Consider the following 16,700-nt stretch of genomic DNA (forward strand, 5'->3'; position numbering starts at 1 on the left):
TTCTGATAGTGCTGTGGGTCCACATTTCCGATATTACGTCATATCGGACGCAATCGGAAGCTATTGGTACCTGTTTATGTGGATAATTTTGTAAATGATGCTGTATGATGTCCTTTTGTTGTTCCATTTATGTTTTTATGTTTCATGTGGAACTACTTGAGCAGGTCTCCCTTGGAAAAGAGATCAATGATCTCAATGGGATTTTATCTGTATAAATAAAGGTTTGAAATGAAATGAAATGAAATCTGGATCAGCTCCGTTGTACCCCCGTTTTTAGAGGAAAAGAGAGAGGGTTTTATTTTCTGACGCTGCGTGAGTTCCCCGACACCGGCAGTGGAGAGCCGTCAGGGCCCAAGAGATTCTACAAAATAATATTTAAAAACATTAAAAAAAATAAAATAACTTGATTTAATTGTATTTAAAATAACATTTCCAAAGAAATAAATCCTTCGAATCTGCCTATTCAGTTTCTGTTTGAATGTTAAGGGTTAAATGAAAGAAGCTCGTCTCTGCGAGTTACTGTGAAGATAGAAGCTGATTGGTGGTCCAGCTATGAATTGACAGAGGGCCCGCTATAGTAACTGAACGAGAGAGTAAAGTAAAATGACAGTACAAATGACCAATCATATCTTCCCTCTAAATGGGTGGGTTTTATTATCACAGACTTTATGACAAGTTCTGCCCTTTGTGAAGCTTTTCTTGATTCCATAGCAAGAACAACTTCCTGTCAACAGCGTAAACTCGCCTTCAAAAATAATAGCATGTACATACAAAATAGGAAGCCAAGCCAAACTACACTTAAGACATATATACAACCGCAACGAAAGTAACAAACACAATGCAATATCCTTTTCAATTTCAAAGAACACAAATTGGGTTATTTACAGGTGTTGTTTTGTGTGGTAGAGGGTCGCTTTCATTGATGCGTTTTGCACCCCAGGTTGTTGTTTTGATATTCCGCTGAAGTATACGCAATAAAAATCCAAATTCATTCCTGTAAAATTGTATTTTGCTTTATAGCTACAAAACAACATTATGGATGTTCACAAAATAAATTACACCAAATGAATAACCAAGAAGGAACATGCTATGTTTTTTATGTTTTACATTAAAAACATTATTAAACAGTAATACAAGTTAGTAAATTGTCCAAGAGTAAGAGCCAAACGAAGACATCGTTTATAAGGTAGCTATCAGTGTTTGCTTGATTACAATTCTGAATTGTTCCATTTAAAATCCACATTCAATCTCCAACCCTAGTATTGCTGCATAAAATGAGTTAACGGTTTTCCAACATTTGCAGTAACCACAAGGCAGTGAACCACAACCTGTTATCTGATCATGACCTTCCACATTCTGCTTTCTAAACTCAATCCAATCTTCCAAACCGACACCCAAACTAATCAACTCTGCAAAAACACAAACTGTCAGCAACCCAAAGACGAAAACATGTATCCTTGTATAGTACACACACACACACACACACACACACACACACACACACACACACACACACACACACACACACACACACACACACACACACACACACACACACACACACACACACACACACACACACACACACACACACACACACACACACACACACACACACACACACACACACACACACACACACACACACACACACACACACACACACACACACACACACACACACACACACACACACACACACACACACACACTTTTGCCAGCATGTGTAGTCTTCATTACTGGACAGTGCAGCGGCAAACACAATGGCCTCCATTGAAAGGCTGGGATTCCCAGGATAAACCCTGCTATTATATTCCCAGATCCCTGGTTCCGCAACACTGCCAAATGAGTACACATACCTCTGGACTAGTGCCCGGTTGGGACAGGGGGCGTCAAGTGGAAGCGGCTCGGACAACATGGCCGGTGGGATGGATTGAAGCCTGCTGATACCTCACAGGCTAGCAGACAGCTTTAATCTGCCCATCTGTGGGTTCATGTGTAATTGTACACATCTATACAAGCTGTGTGCATGTGTATCTGCCTGTCTGTCTGTCTGTCTGTCTGTCTGTCTGTCTGTCTCACTCTATGGCTGAGGTTTTAATTTATTTCAAACTTCTTTGATATTCTGTAGTCAAAGGGTAAAGTTTGCTTAAAGGTCAACTGTCTTTCTGACCTGCATTTGATAACACTCCAAACTCATATAAGCTAAATGTATTAGCTTATGTGAGTTTGGAGTGTTCAAGGGAGTTTGTGATCATAAATAATAATGAATTGATTAAAATTGATTGATGACACGTATCGCTGCATAAGGCCACTGAACTGATGAGATAGAATCTGATAATGAGAAATAAATTATTTAAACTCATTAGGATATGAATGTGCATACAAATCTTGTTTGGCTTGCTCTGTAAAAACTAAGACAGGTATCTAAGTATTACAATCAAATTGACTGTGAAACAGCAACATTTATTTGAGGACTTTTGGCTGCAGGGTTGAAAAATGTGGAAAGCCCGACATTTTAAATCACACATCAATAGAGCTGGAGCCTGAACACGCCAAATGTGCAGCCAACACAGAATCTGCTCTGATAATGAGAATCTATTCAGCGCTGGCATTCTCACCACAAAGTAATGTGAGCACGGAGGCAGATAATGATGGATGCTTAACTTTTTGAACGTGGGCCAGGGGCCAACTAACAAGCTGCTGGTAAAGTGCCTTGAATTTGCTAATAGTAAGGAAAGGACACGAAAGAGGAAAGGGCATGAGGGATTGATAGGCCTGGAAGCCGTATGATGTGGGAAAGAGGCATAGATCAAAAGGATGCGGAGAGAATTTGTTAATTTTTGAGGGGACATGTTGGCTAGAAAAAAAGAGCTCAAGAAGAGCAGAGGTGCTCTTGTGTGTGAGTGTGCGGAAGGAGGAAAATCATCATTAGCCGAGGAGCTGAAGCAACAGCCCGAAGCAAAGCCGCAAATGGAAACACAGAGTCGACCACTCAAACACACACACACACACACACACACACACACACACACACACACAGCAGGACACGCTTAAACACACACATTAACACAAATATGTGCACTGCAGGACACATAAACACTCCCGTTGGTATGACCTAATAAGTCCAACGGTGGAGGCTGGCTCAGTGAACTCATATGGTCATGAGGTGCAGATGCATGCCAAAGCTGTTCCGAGCAGCACTTTTCAATCAGAGCAGATGGAGACGAGCCAGGAGAGGGTCCACTAACCGGTAACCACACAAACAGTAAGACAAACACCCCAGACATGGGCCGCGCCAGGATTTGTTTGCTGCAGTAGCTTAGCAGTTGCTATATGACAGCACGGCGTTGCTAGTTAATTTTCAAAATATACAAACAATACCAGTGGGCAAAGCACGAGCCTGTTCATATTGTAGCGTTCACCGCTATTCAAGATCACTCAAGCCTTCAATGTTGAAAACGTTCTCTTTATTTACAGAACCAATCAATAGTGTAACACTCATGACTTTCACGTAACACACACCGGAAAACGCACACACATACACACCTGGAAGGGGCGGTCTCTTCCTAACTCCCACCTACAACATTGCCTAAATAACGCACTTTTCCCTCCTCTCTGGCCTCACTCTGTGACTCTCCTCCTCCTCCTCCTCCTCCTCCTCCTCCTCCTCCTCCTCCTCCTCCTCCTCCTCCTCCTCCTCCTCCTCCACAATTCCCCGTGTTAGATCTCACTGTCACCACGCCTCGAACAATGCGCCATGTCGGAAAATACAACACATTCTTGATTCATTTAAAATGACCATTTGTAACTGAGAGGAGTGACTGCTCATTTCTGCCGAGATGCTCAAAGGGTGAGACGCTGTGTCTGAGAATCACTGACTAGCAGAAGTTGTATATTCTGGAGTGGAGCTCTGCAGAGAGCAGGGTGGAGGAAATGAGGGCAGTGGATCATCACGGTGCGGAGAGGAGCACTGCTGGTCCTGCTGCTGCGGGTGCAGCGGGTCAGTTGGCGGGGGCACCTGTTCTTCATTGTCCCAATCCTCCCGGTTTTCATAGTGAACATCGGGATCCTTGTGGATAGCAGGGTTGTCCGGCTGGACCGGCTCCGTTGGAGAACGCGGTCGTTTACGGCTGACTTGTGACTGTGAGAAATGTTTCCATTTTCGATCTACTGAGAATTAGCCAAGTAACAGTTCACAGTAAATTACAACGACCCGCCCCTGATAGATCCCGCGAAAATGTATCATATGTATACACATTCTCGCGGGCTGCGAGAATGTGTATACATATGATACATTTTCATATCAAAACAATGGGGTTGCTAAGCCGTTGCTAGGCCAATTGTTGGAGTTGCTATAGCAACTCCTAGATACCCCCTGGCGCCGTCCCTGACCCCAGAGGATGATAAGACCGAGAGAGAATGACAGTTTATCATGGCAATATCTTTCGGCACACCCAGGAGAGTAAATTAAAGGAAGATATTGTACCAAGAGCAAAATCATGGTCAATTTATAATGCTTCCCCTGATGGGATTATCTTTGGTGTAATTGTACACCTGCTGTAAATTCCAGGAGAAGTCAGTTTCATACAACCTAAGGAAAAGCCTCATCATTGTTTGCACTACTTGACCTGTGAAAGCAGTTCTACGGCTCTGGAGTCTCTGAAAATACCCCTGATGACGTCAAAGTGTTGTCATCAGGGGTATGTTTGGTCAGACTTAGAGACTACAAATCCATAGCAAACAGCCAGCATTACAAACTAGGGGTAGACAGAGCAGGTCAATAAAAATGATGCTATTGGCTACATTATCTCTTGTGTATTCTCCAAAGTTTTGTGCAATAGAACAGTATTTGTAATTATTGTGAAGATCATTCATTGCAGAGGCTAATTTATTGGTTGAAATATAGCATCATGGTAATATCTGTATTGGCATAATGTTGATCAAAAAGTTCAAAAATGTGTTAAAGCAGTTTAAAAAACGACATAGCCTAGTTTGCCCACTGGAAGGCATTGAATACAGCTCCAACATTTCCTGATCTTCACCAGCTTGGTCACATGTCCTATAAAAACTCCCAAGTAAACACAAACAGACATTGCCTAACAAACAGAGATACTGAAACTCCCGAGTGACTACCTCGCTGAGCATTCAGAATATTTTTGAGTCTGGTGCATGCTTGACTGTGTCTTTGGGTCTGCATATGTGATACACTCAGCTCAGGGAATATGTGTGCATTTTATACCAATTATAAAATAATTAAACACAATAAAACAATGTAGCCGTTTCCTCTTGCCCAGGGGAAACATGACTTTTTTGATCCATACAAGATGCTTTTGATTTATATGAGATGCTTAAAATTAAGCTATTTTATATATCAGCTAGTTGTTTAATTTATCATTTTTTACATATGTGTGCCAAAATGAGCCCGATGACTAGCGTGTTCAAATGTCTGTATTAAATCATCTATAAATATCCAAAGAAAATAAACAATATTTCCATGTTGAAACCAATGTCCTCTAATAAACTATTAATCTCATCAACTTTGAGACATTACAGAAATTGGATTCATCTGATGACACAGAAACATTTTAATCAAAATTCTTTCCACAAAGGTCACAGAGGAACATTTTCAATTCCTTTGAATGAAAATATTCTATGTGCGTTTATTACACAGCCCAGAGAAAGATAACAATATATTTAAAACCAATATGGAACCATTTTAATATTCTATGATAATTTGACTGATCACAGCTATGTTCTGCCTCTCAATGACAAAACACAGCTTCTTTTGTGAGTATTAGGATATGAAATATGCAATAAAGCTTAATTCTTTCTCTATTAACAAAATACCCTGTAAAACACATGTTGGGGTTATTGAGCACAGTTTGAATTTCATGGAAGATGATCGAGCATACTGCATGATTTGCAGGCAAATAATTCCACCTCGTAAAAAATACCGTTAATATTTTATAATCAACCTTGCAGGAAGTGCGAGTGAACCTGGTGACCTTTTGTTTCTGCCGCTTGTTTAAGATGAACAAATTGCAATAAAGTCAGCTACGTCCTGCAAAATAGATGAATAGATTATGTAGACGGGCTAAAGCTAACTGTTGGCTAATTCTCTGGTGAGAGCTCCGCAACAATATGAGCTGAAATTGATCTAACTTCCTCTGTTCACACTAGTCTCTCGTTCTCACCTCCTGCTGATACACTGAGCGAAAGTCACTTCATGGTTAGCTTCCTTTCTTCACAAAAAACATACTGGTCTAACCTTTCTCAGCTTGAACCCTGCCCAAAGGCAATGTCTTATATCAACAACTCTTTCTCACCACTGCCAGATAGCTGATGTTAAGCTAGTGTTTATTGTATTGTATTTACCCCTTTACAAAGTCTTGCAAGTTTCTTTTCATATTTCAGTACATCTGAGTTTCTGATATAATTTACAGAAAAATAAATGAGGATATGTTGTCAGGGATAATAAGGTGTTTCAGAAGGAACAGGAAAAAGAAGAGCACAAAAGCTACGATGAGAAGGAATAAAATACATAAAACAGTGGATATTTTGGTAGCATTTAACAATAATGACTCATGGGATATGTTATTGTTAGATACTAAGAGAATAATCATCATTTAATTCCTGTTTCTGTAAAAGATATATCAAGTAATAGATTTTGTGTTAATTCCTGTAATGCTGTAAGCTTTATCAACAACAGGGATGAGTATATTTCTAAGCCTCTAATGCAATGTTGTGAATCTGAGGAGACATTTTCTGCTTCACAGCTAAAGAAACAACAACTGAAGCGAAGCCTCAAAGACATGAACGTACGGAAAAGAACACTAAATCATAATTTCAGAAATAAACAAAACATGACAGAGCATTTTCAGCTAGAATGGCACTCGGACAGCTTAAAGTTAGAAGTTAAAACATAATTTCTGTATCCGCCACCGGGCTGGGATCTGCTCCAAAATGTAATTAATTGGCCATTGCTAAATGCTAACCAAGTTGAGCTTACAACTTTCCATTACTTTTGCTGTAATTACATTTTCCATGTTTCAGAGGATTAAAATTACTGCTGAGTTAGTGTCCTCACTCAAGTGGAAATAGTCATAACAATATGTCTGATTCTGTATGAGACTATGGATCTCCATTTAAAATATTGGCATTCTTTCCTTTGATAAACAATGGAAAATATACAGACTGTACAACTAGGGTTCCCAAAAACGTCTGAGAGTCTGGACTTTAAAAGATTTCAATTCTGAAGTTGTTATCACTTTAGGCTCATTCACTTAAAGCGTTTCACAGAGGGCTGAAAGAGACAAAAGAGAGAGGGAGGAAGGAGAGAGTGAGTCAGACTGTAAACACTTGGTGTGGGTGATGTTATCCAGCTGCCATGAAAAATTATCCGATGGTGAGCAAGTTCAAGTTTATCACCAAAACACACGTTATGACTAAATCAATATGAACAAACAGGCATGTATATATCAGCAGACACACAAACACCCGTATAAATCACAGAGGTTGAGGTTGGATAGAGGTCTCTGTCTGTTTGTGATAAGTAAAGACGCGACAAGCCAGGGGTTTACCGGATCAAGAAAATATTCACACCCACACACACACACACACGCGCACACGCACACACACACACACACAGCGCAAAGCAGAGGCTTGAAATCAAGCCTACAGTAAAAAAAAAGACATTCAAAAATGTTGAATTTGTTTTTAAATGATAAAGTAGAGATATCCATATTTGATGGAGTTGGAGTCAGAAACTCAAAGGCTTTTTCCACAATGTTGCACCATCTCTTTAAAAATAACTTTCTACCACCTCCAACTCTCTCTCTCTCACATGTTTTCTATCAATACACAATGGCTGATCGTGCCATAGTGACACACATCACTGCTACACGGTTGTTCCCAACAGTATCCCTAAAAGTTGAAAGTCATTACTTTAAAAGAAGGAGAAAAGGATTTACTTTAGTCAAGGCATTCGTTTACTGAATGAATTCTTTTTCTGGCACTTCAGCTTAAAAAGCAAGCTTTTGGTAAACATTACGCTCTCTGTGTGGCTGCTTCTCTCTGTGATATTTAGAATGTCCCTGTAGTCCCTTTGCCCCAAAAGAGAGACATGAAGAGCATTACATAAGAGGGAACCAATGTGGTCTCATCACTATGAGTAAGGGAGGAATATTTGTACTTTCTTTCCCAAACCTTTGATGTCCGGGACGCTGGATTCTGATCCCACTCATCCCACCTCAGCACATCGGAGCCCAACACCCTATCACAGCGGGACTCATTATTAAAGTAACATGCCTGCCAGTCTGATGAGGACCTGTTTCATCATGCTCTCATTTGCTCCTAAAACCCATTAACCTGTTTGACGGACTGGTGCTATGATATCTCAGCTGTAAATCTCTCTGCTTTCTAAAAGCATTATGTTTCAGGTGCTTGGCTGACTGCACGGACTAAATATAGGCAATATTTAAGATTTCCCTGGAAAGGGACATACTCCAGAGGCAGGGGGTGGGTGTGAGTGTGGGTGTGTGTGTGTGTGTGTGTGTGTGTGTGTGTGTGTGTGTGTGTGTGTGTGTGTGTGTGTGTGTGTGTGTGTGTGTGTGTGTGTGTGTGTGTGTGTGTGTGTGTGTGTGTGTGTGTGTGTGTGTGTGTGTGTGTGTGTGTGTGTGTGTGTGTGTGTGTGTTCTTGTAATTCAGGACTCATGAGGACCAACTGTACTCAGGAGGTAAGGAGAATGAGGGAAACTCAAGTAATTTAAAATAAGATTGTCACTTTTATGTGATTTTTGCTTAAGGATTCAAACTATATTCAACATGTGACAACTACAGCTTAGTGCTAAGAGACATAACTTAAATACATAGTGGTATAGATTATATTTACTACATGTGTGTGTCTGTGCAAAAGTGTACTTGTAAATATGACAAATTGCATTTGTTTTGAAAGCAGATTCAACTATTTGATTTTAGTCCATTTTAACTGAAGCATCAAGATGTCAATCAAATGCTTTGTAAAACGTTTTTTCTTTGTTTTAAACCACACAGACTGAACCAATCACTGACTCCACATGCTAATCCACTAATGCTCATATCCCTCATCATGCAATCAACAACAAACAGGAGTTTGTTACTCGATAATAGTAGTATAGTAATAACTAAATAATAGAAAAGCCATAACGTCTTTGTCAATCACGTCAAGTCCATTTTTATACTCCAGCTTCGCAAATTTGCCTTAAGGTGCTTTTCATCTGTATAGAACACTACAGCCTTTCTCCTTAGACTTACTTTGTATTGATATGTAAAAACATCCCTCCTAAACCAGCAGCATAGTTTATTATATGTGTAACTGACAGCCCAAAGTCCTGTTATCCTAAACCTACATATGTCACATTATCACATTACATTACATTGCATTTAGCTGACGCTTTTATCCAAAGCGACTTACAATAAGTACATTCGACCAGGAAGACACAACCTTGAGGAAAACAGAATCATATAAGAACATCAGGTTTCAAAGAGCCAATCGTTTCAAGTGCTGCTCAACTGGCTAAGCCAGTCCTTTATTAGTATATAAGTGCTCTGTTAGCAGTTCTTTGTTAGTCATTCTATCGCTCGAAGTGGAGTCGAAAGAGATGAGTTTTCAGTCTGCGCCGGAAGGTGTGTAAGCTTTATGCGGTCCTGATTTCAATGGGGAGCTCATTCCACCATTTTGGAGCCAGGATAGCAAACCCACGTGTTTTTGCTGATGGGAACTTGGGTCCCCCTCGCAGCGAGGGTGCAGCGAGTCGTTTGGCTGATGCAGAGCGTAGAGCACGCGCTGGGGTGTACGGTTTAACCATGTCCTGGATGTAGGAAGGGCCAGATCCATTCGCAGCATGGTACGCAAGTACCAGTGTCTTGAAGTGGATTCTAGCAGTTACCGGAAGCCAGTGGAGGGAGCGGAGGAGCGGCGTGGTGTGGGAAAATTTTGGAAGGTTGAAGACCAGACGAGCCGCTGCATTCTGGATGAGCTGCAGAGGTCGGATGGCACATGCAGGTAGACCAGCCAGGAGGGAGTTGCAGTAGTCTAGGCGTGAGGTGACGAGAGCCTGGACCAGAACCTGCGTCGATTTCTGGGTCAGCTGTGGACGTATCTTCCTGATGTTGAAAAGCGTGTATCTGCAGCAGCGGGTTGTAGCAGCGATGTTTGCAGTAAACGACAGGTTGTTATCTAGGATCACACCCAGATTCCTTGCAGTCTGAGTCGGGGAAACAACAGAGGGGCCGATGTTGATAGTTAGGTCAAGAGAGGGACAATCTTTTCCCGGAAGGAAAAGCACTTCAGTTTTGTCAAGGTTGAGCTTGAGATGATGAGCGGACATCCACTGAGAGATGTCAGCTAAACAAGCAGAGATGCGTGCGACGACCTGGGTCTCTGAGCGGGGAAAGGACAGAATTAATTGGGTGTCGTCAGCGTAGCAGTGGTATGAAAAACCATGCGGGCTAATGACAGATCTGAGCGAGTTTGTGTACAGGGAGAAGAGGAGAGGACCAAGAACAGAGCCCTGATTATCACCATATCTGTGCTAAAAACAGATACTTCAGAATGATGGACGGTGTGGCGCAGTGCGCTGTGCAATGATCATCAGATCAAGGGGTGAAACCCGCCGCTGCTGCGTCTGTAAAGCCGGTGGGTCCTTGGGCAAGACCCTTCACCTGAACTTGCTCCTGTGAGTATTGTCCACAGTTTCTGACCATTGCATGTATGATGTGCAATGTGTGTATATGTAAAGCACTTTGAGTCATTGATAATGCGCTATAATAAATGTAAGGAATTATTATTATTATTATATTTAGCAGAAAATGTGAAACTGTACTGAATTAATTATGAAACGGACACTTGAGTCCAGGGCCGTATCCAGGATTTCCTAAATACCGAGGTCCAAACATGCTAGGGGGGTTCGGGTATCCCCCGAGATTTTTGGGATGTTCATGGTCTAGTTAGGTGCTTTTTAAGTCCTGTGGGGGGTCACAAATTGGATAATATATTGATTTCAAACCATGTCAGTGGGCTGACAATGTCAGCATCAATTATTTTTATAGTGTAATACATAAGAATCAGTTGATTGTTACTATTAATGATCTGGACATGCAGAAGAGGCTAAAATGATCACAAAACATTGTCAACATTCATTTTCCATGTGTCTCTCCTTTCCATAACCTGCAGCCTCTCTTCCATCTTCTTTAGTCTCTCTAGCAATTCAGCTATTTAGTTCATTTCACTCGTTTGTTTGCATTCTTTTTTTGTATTTAAATCTGTTTTGTTTGATTCTCAAAAGAGAACAAAGATGTAAGCAAATTGTGTTTTATACAATTGTATGTTATTATGACATCATAACTGTAATATCTATTACAGTTATGTATGTTTTAAAATTATGCCTATTGTAAATGAAGACTATTGTTATAGATACATAGATAGATAAATAGATAGATAAATAGATGGGCTTATTAAGCCTACATTATGTTGTGTACCTGCAGTTCCTGCCTGACTTCCATCACTTTCTCTCTCTCTCTCTCTTTCTCTCTGCCTGTCCTGTCTCTCTCTTACCAAAGCTGAGCTTCGACTGACGTGGTCTTTTCATTATATCTGAGTCAGTGTAAAAAGAAAACAATACAATTTTATATCTTCAATGTTTTACTCAAATTGAAATGAAAGAAAAGCATTACAACGTTTGTTAAAAGGTAATCCTTCTGACATTGGATGAACGTAATTAACTTTAGCTCTCTAGCTAGTTTATTCACGCAATCTAAACCAAAGTATAGCCTATAGCTGCAATATAAGTTAATGTGCATGTTGTCGGACGTCCACTGACTAACGTACTGCGTTCACACTGGATCTGCTGGTCATATGATGTCCTGATGAACAGAAACACAAGCAGCCCGCTGGACTCAGATCTCTAGATACTTCATCACTCCTTCGCTGCTCCGATACAAGTCCGAGCTGCGGTGGTTTGTTGATACATGTCGTCTTCTTCTGTTTGCTTTAACAGAGGCTACGTAGTTATGCAGCGCCCCCATGGTCAGTAAATGGAAGTACTACAAAGAACCCCGTTTATTTGAATTATTTCACAAGTTTTGTTATACACAGCTCGGAAAATATTACCGAGGTCCGGACCTCGGTGACCTCAATGGTAGATCCGGCCATGCTTGAGTCAAAGTATCTGTCCCTCCACCAGATTGACCCCTCCACTATTTCTACAGTATGTTAAACAAGTGCTTTAGCCATGCCTCACACTTAGATCACTACCAAACTAGTTTCCATATAAATACATACGTGTGATGACATATATGACATCGCTGTATATTTAGGCTTTGGTTTACAAGATCATCTGATCTGAACATGAGTGTATACTTGTATTTCTATCATCGTGAGGACCAGTTCGATATTTAACATGCTGGTCCTCTATGCTTCAAAGGGGTGTTAGCATTAAGGTTAGTGTACTGTTAGGCATTTGGTTGCAAAGGTTAAAGGGTTAGGGAATTCATCATAAGGGTCCTCACAAGTATAGTAGTACACATGTGTTTGTGTGTGAGTTTTACCTGTGCCCTTGTTGCGGTCCACAAAGCAGTACTTCAGCTCATATTCTTTCAGGATCTCATGGACTTCCTGGAAAGAGACAGAAAGAGAGAAACACAAGACTTGAGCTTAGAGATCAATAAATCACTGGAAAAACAAAAATGCAAAAACTTGTTAAAAGTGTACAATGGTCATGAAAACATGTTTTAATTAGTCAAGAATAGTGACAAATGACCAAAGTCATGTCTTCAAATTACATATTTAAATGACAGATGTACAGATAATACCTAGTTGGGGTTCTATCTTCACAACGGTAATTGTATGTGATTATTCTAAATTGTTAGGTAATCTGCAGTTCATCAAGTAACCTGTTTATCAGTTAAATAAATTAGCATTTATATCTAAAGAAAATGTGCATTTAAAAATCATCAGCACATACCACTCTGTATTGAGTCAGGAGATAAGTCAGAATATCTCATGAGTCTCATCAGTACAACTTTTAACAACAAGACAATTATTATAAACTAACCAACAGTTTTCAATATTTTTATCAGTATGCAAATATTCCTGTGCCAATTTAAGCTTAGGTACATTTTATAAAAAAGATTTTTCCTCATCTCAATGATGAAACCTTATTTTTCGTCACTTGAGAAAACTCTTTGATCGGTGACTTCCCCAATGGCAATAATTTGTCTCTAACCAGTAATTATGTTTTTTTTAAAAGTGTAATTTTAAGATGAAAAGCTTTCCGTTTCCTGATTTTTTGTCTTTTAATAAGCGTTGTCCACGATCCTGAAGACAGCTCAGCAAGAGATCCTCACATTCTCTCTCACAGAGTGTCTCTACTGCACATAAGTAACTGACAGCACAAAGTGTTTTTTGTATACAAATATATGCTCCTGTCATATAAGCAACCTTGTGAATCCCTTTACAGTAAAAACCTGTCCAACAGTTCCAGATGTAACAGGAGCACAGTGAGTGTAGGCGCAAGGACTAAGCAATGACTTACAAAACAAAAACATCTATCAAAAACTCCAGCTCTAAAACAAGACGCAAGAAAGAGTCTAAACTTTGTGGACCTGGAAGGGTCACTTCAGTATAAAGAAATGATTGTTAATGGCCTACAGAGACAACATGTAATAGCCAGACTACAGCAGTAAGATGCATCAAAGGCAAGACATTCAAACTGTTTTATCCTTCAGAGGGGGAGCACACGCTAAATTCACCATAATCATGTCTGTGTGATGTGGACACTCTGTCCCTACTTACTTTGTCTTTCCTTCTTCCGACTACTTTTTCTGTTCAGCAATAAGTCAAGGTATTTGTCCAAGCATCTCATGTCGTTTGATAAATAAATAATCCACCAAAGAGCACATGTTCAAGTTGTATTTAAATATGATTCAGCTCTGCTCACCACACACCACTGTGTTTCTCATTTACCTTAACTGGAAAAAAGCAAAAGCAGTTGATCTCTTCACAAACACCACTTTGACACAATAAAGCACTTCCTACCGCTATTTTGTTTTCTTTTTAAGTGTAGCAGCGTTCTCTCTACATGTTCAAATAACTTAATCTTAATTAACTTTAATTATGTGAGTTTAGTTTTTTAAAACTTCAGTACGGCTCATCATTTGAACTGTTACATTTACTTACTGCTGTTTTACCAAAACATCAGTAAAACCAAGGAGGGATAATGTAAAAATCATATTACAATGTGCGTTGCCAGGCGTCTATGCATGGTCAGAATGATCACCGTTTCACACACACACACACACACACACACACACACACACACACACACACACACACACACACACACACACACACACACACACACACACACACACACACACACACACACACACACACACACACACACACACACACACACACACACACACACACACACACACACACACACACACACAAATAAGTGCTCATGGGCATGGCCTTAGCGGAGGTCTCCATTATGCTGCATCCAGTCTATTAAAGTTTTGAAATTGAATAAATAAATGGGAATGATTGTCATTTTCAAGAACTGGTTCAGAGCAAATCAATTGGGTTTACAAATGGGCCTGAATGTGAATAAAATAAAATGTGAACTTATTATTATTGAAGAGGATATGGCTGTTTTGTATCCTCAGCTAATGATGCCCACATCCTGAACTTTGATTCACCATAAGCTACTGCGGGATAACGTTGTATCATTTAAATTCAAAGGACACACTGTTGCATTGTAGATAGGATGCACTCATGGTGATGCATTGATCACCTTTCACCAGAGTGAATGAAAGTTTGACATCAAACTAATCACATCTATCACATCATTTCTACAAATACAAAAAGAAAGGGAAAACATTTCTTTCTTATTTGTAAATGTTTCGCTTTTTCTATCTCTCTAAACACCATCATCCACCAGCCCACTCTTGAACAAAGTGAGCAGGCATGTTCCATATCAGTGTAGGCCATGCCCACGCAGAGGGTCAAACTCGCCCGCTCTGTAAATCAGCGCAGGGCGAGCTGCAATCGCTGAGAGGTGCAGAGAGAGAGGGAGAGAAAAAACAGAAAAGAGGTGTTCCGTGCTTCATAACAACTATCTTGCCACAAGGGTAGAAGTAGATTACTCTAAGGAGAGAATGAAAAGAAACCGCCTGAAATCAAAACAGTGAAATACAAATCTTAAAACATTATTGGTCTGTAGCTGAGATCACTCTTTACCATAGTCTCTTGAAAAACAAGTGGTAAAATACTCCTGTGCAGTCAGAATGTTTCAACCAATAGATATGGCAGAAATAAAGTAGGTTAGAATGGTTTTAAGAAGAGAGACTTTAAGGAATTAATGAAAATCAAACAACAATTTAGAAGATTATAGTTTTTCCCCAAGTGAGTGTTAAGTGTCTTTACAAACATTACAAAGCAAACACACACTTTTGCTATTAGGGATGGAGACAATTTAACAAGGCAAATGCAATAAGACTAAAATAGGATTAAACTATTTAGACCAAAGCAAGCCTGTCTCAAATGTGTAGGGATTTAAGCAAAGTGGTTTTGAACTACAATTGCCAACTAAAGCGCCCTTTCTTCTTCTTCTTATCTGCCTTTTCCGCTGTTACATGCTTCATTTCTATGTTCTTAATGTAAGTGTATCAAATGCACTGATTTCCGGAGGTTCAGAGCTTTACACCTATATTAATTACAATTATTTCGACATAAAAGGTAACAGACCGAAAGAAAATCTAATTTCCTACATGCAAGAAATACTGAAGGAAGAAGCAACAAAACAAGAATTTACATTGGTATCAAGTGAAGAAAAAGAAACTGCCTCCAGCTTTTCCCCCACTTAATGAAAGTTATGGTTTATAGTGCACAGGATACAGACACTGACATTGCAGAGTACTTTGAGACAGGCAGCCCGGGTTGAATTAGGCCACTCAGAGTTCATTCTCTCTCTGGTGGCGCTTTATCACTCGTCCCTGTGCTATTCTATACTTAAATCCAGCTGAAAGTTTGTGAGAGCACTGGTCCATTACAAGACACCCAAAGACTATTTTTAGGAGCCCTGCTCTTCATCTCAGCCACACAATTTACCAGATGAGCATACCTTGCTGCACAGTTTTATTTATGTATGATAACAGTTTCACTTCATTACCTTTTACCTTCCATGTTTTAATGATCTTTCACTTTCACTACATCCCTTCATGCTGTTCTACAATGCTGCACGCCGATTCATTGAGATTCCCGCTACGCTATTTCAACAGCTTCCTAATTAACATTGCCGTAATAGCTAAGCGACGCTCACAAGTGCTCTAAAGCAGCCACTGGGCTCCGTAAATAGACGGTGTGAGTAAACACTCGTAATGTAAACTGAAAACACACACTGCAAATCATAAAACACTGATTTTATATTTGAGGGAAATCCAGCTAAATGGCTCTTAACAGAGATGGATACAGTTACCATAAACCTTGACTTTAATCATCATTTCATTTAAAAAAGATACCTGCCCCAATGCATGAGAACTAGACAGTATGTGGGCAGAAGCAGCTGGACAAGCCATTTCCTTTTCTACAGTATGTTCCTCTATGTCAAGCTGTTCTGTAATATATAAGTGTGTTGTTCTGTTCCATGCTGTGCTAT

At 40.0% G+C, this 16,700-nt stretch overlaps 1 protein-coding gene across 2 annotated transcripts in view; it reads right to left on the bottom strand.

Moving 5' to 3' along the window:
• Positions 1-16,700, bottom strand: part of raver2 (ribonucleoprotein, PTB-binding 2) — a 97,476-nt gene that overhangs the window by 62,741 nt on the left and 18,035 nt on the right. The window contains exon 2 of one of the 2 annotated variants that reach the window (XM_034082052.2): positions 12,589-12,655. In XM_034082052.2, the coding sequence (XP_033937943.1) occupies positions 12,589-12,655 (67 nt within the window). Of the gene's footprint in view, positions 1-12,588; positions 12,656-16,700 lie in introns of those variants that run through there. The other variant, XM_071202920.1, reaches the window with a different exon arrangement.

Source organism: Pseudochaenichthys georgianus, chromosome 4 (assembly GCF_902827115.2).
Source record: "Pseudochaenichthys georgianus chromosome 4, fPseGeo1.2, whole genome shotgun sequence".
In the NCBI taxonomy this organism is placed as follows: domain Eukaryota; kingdom Metazoa; phylum Chordata; class Actinopteri; order Perciformes; family Channichthyidae; genus Pseudochaenichthys; species Pseudochaenichthys georgianus.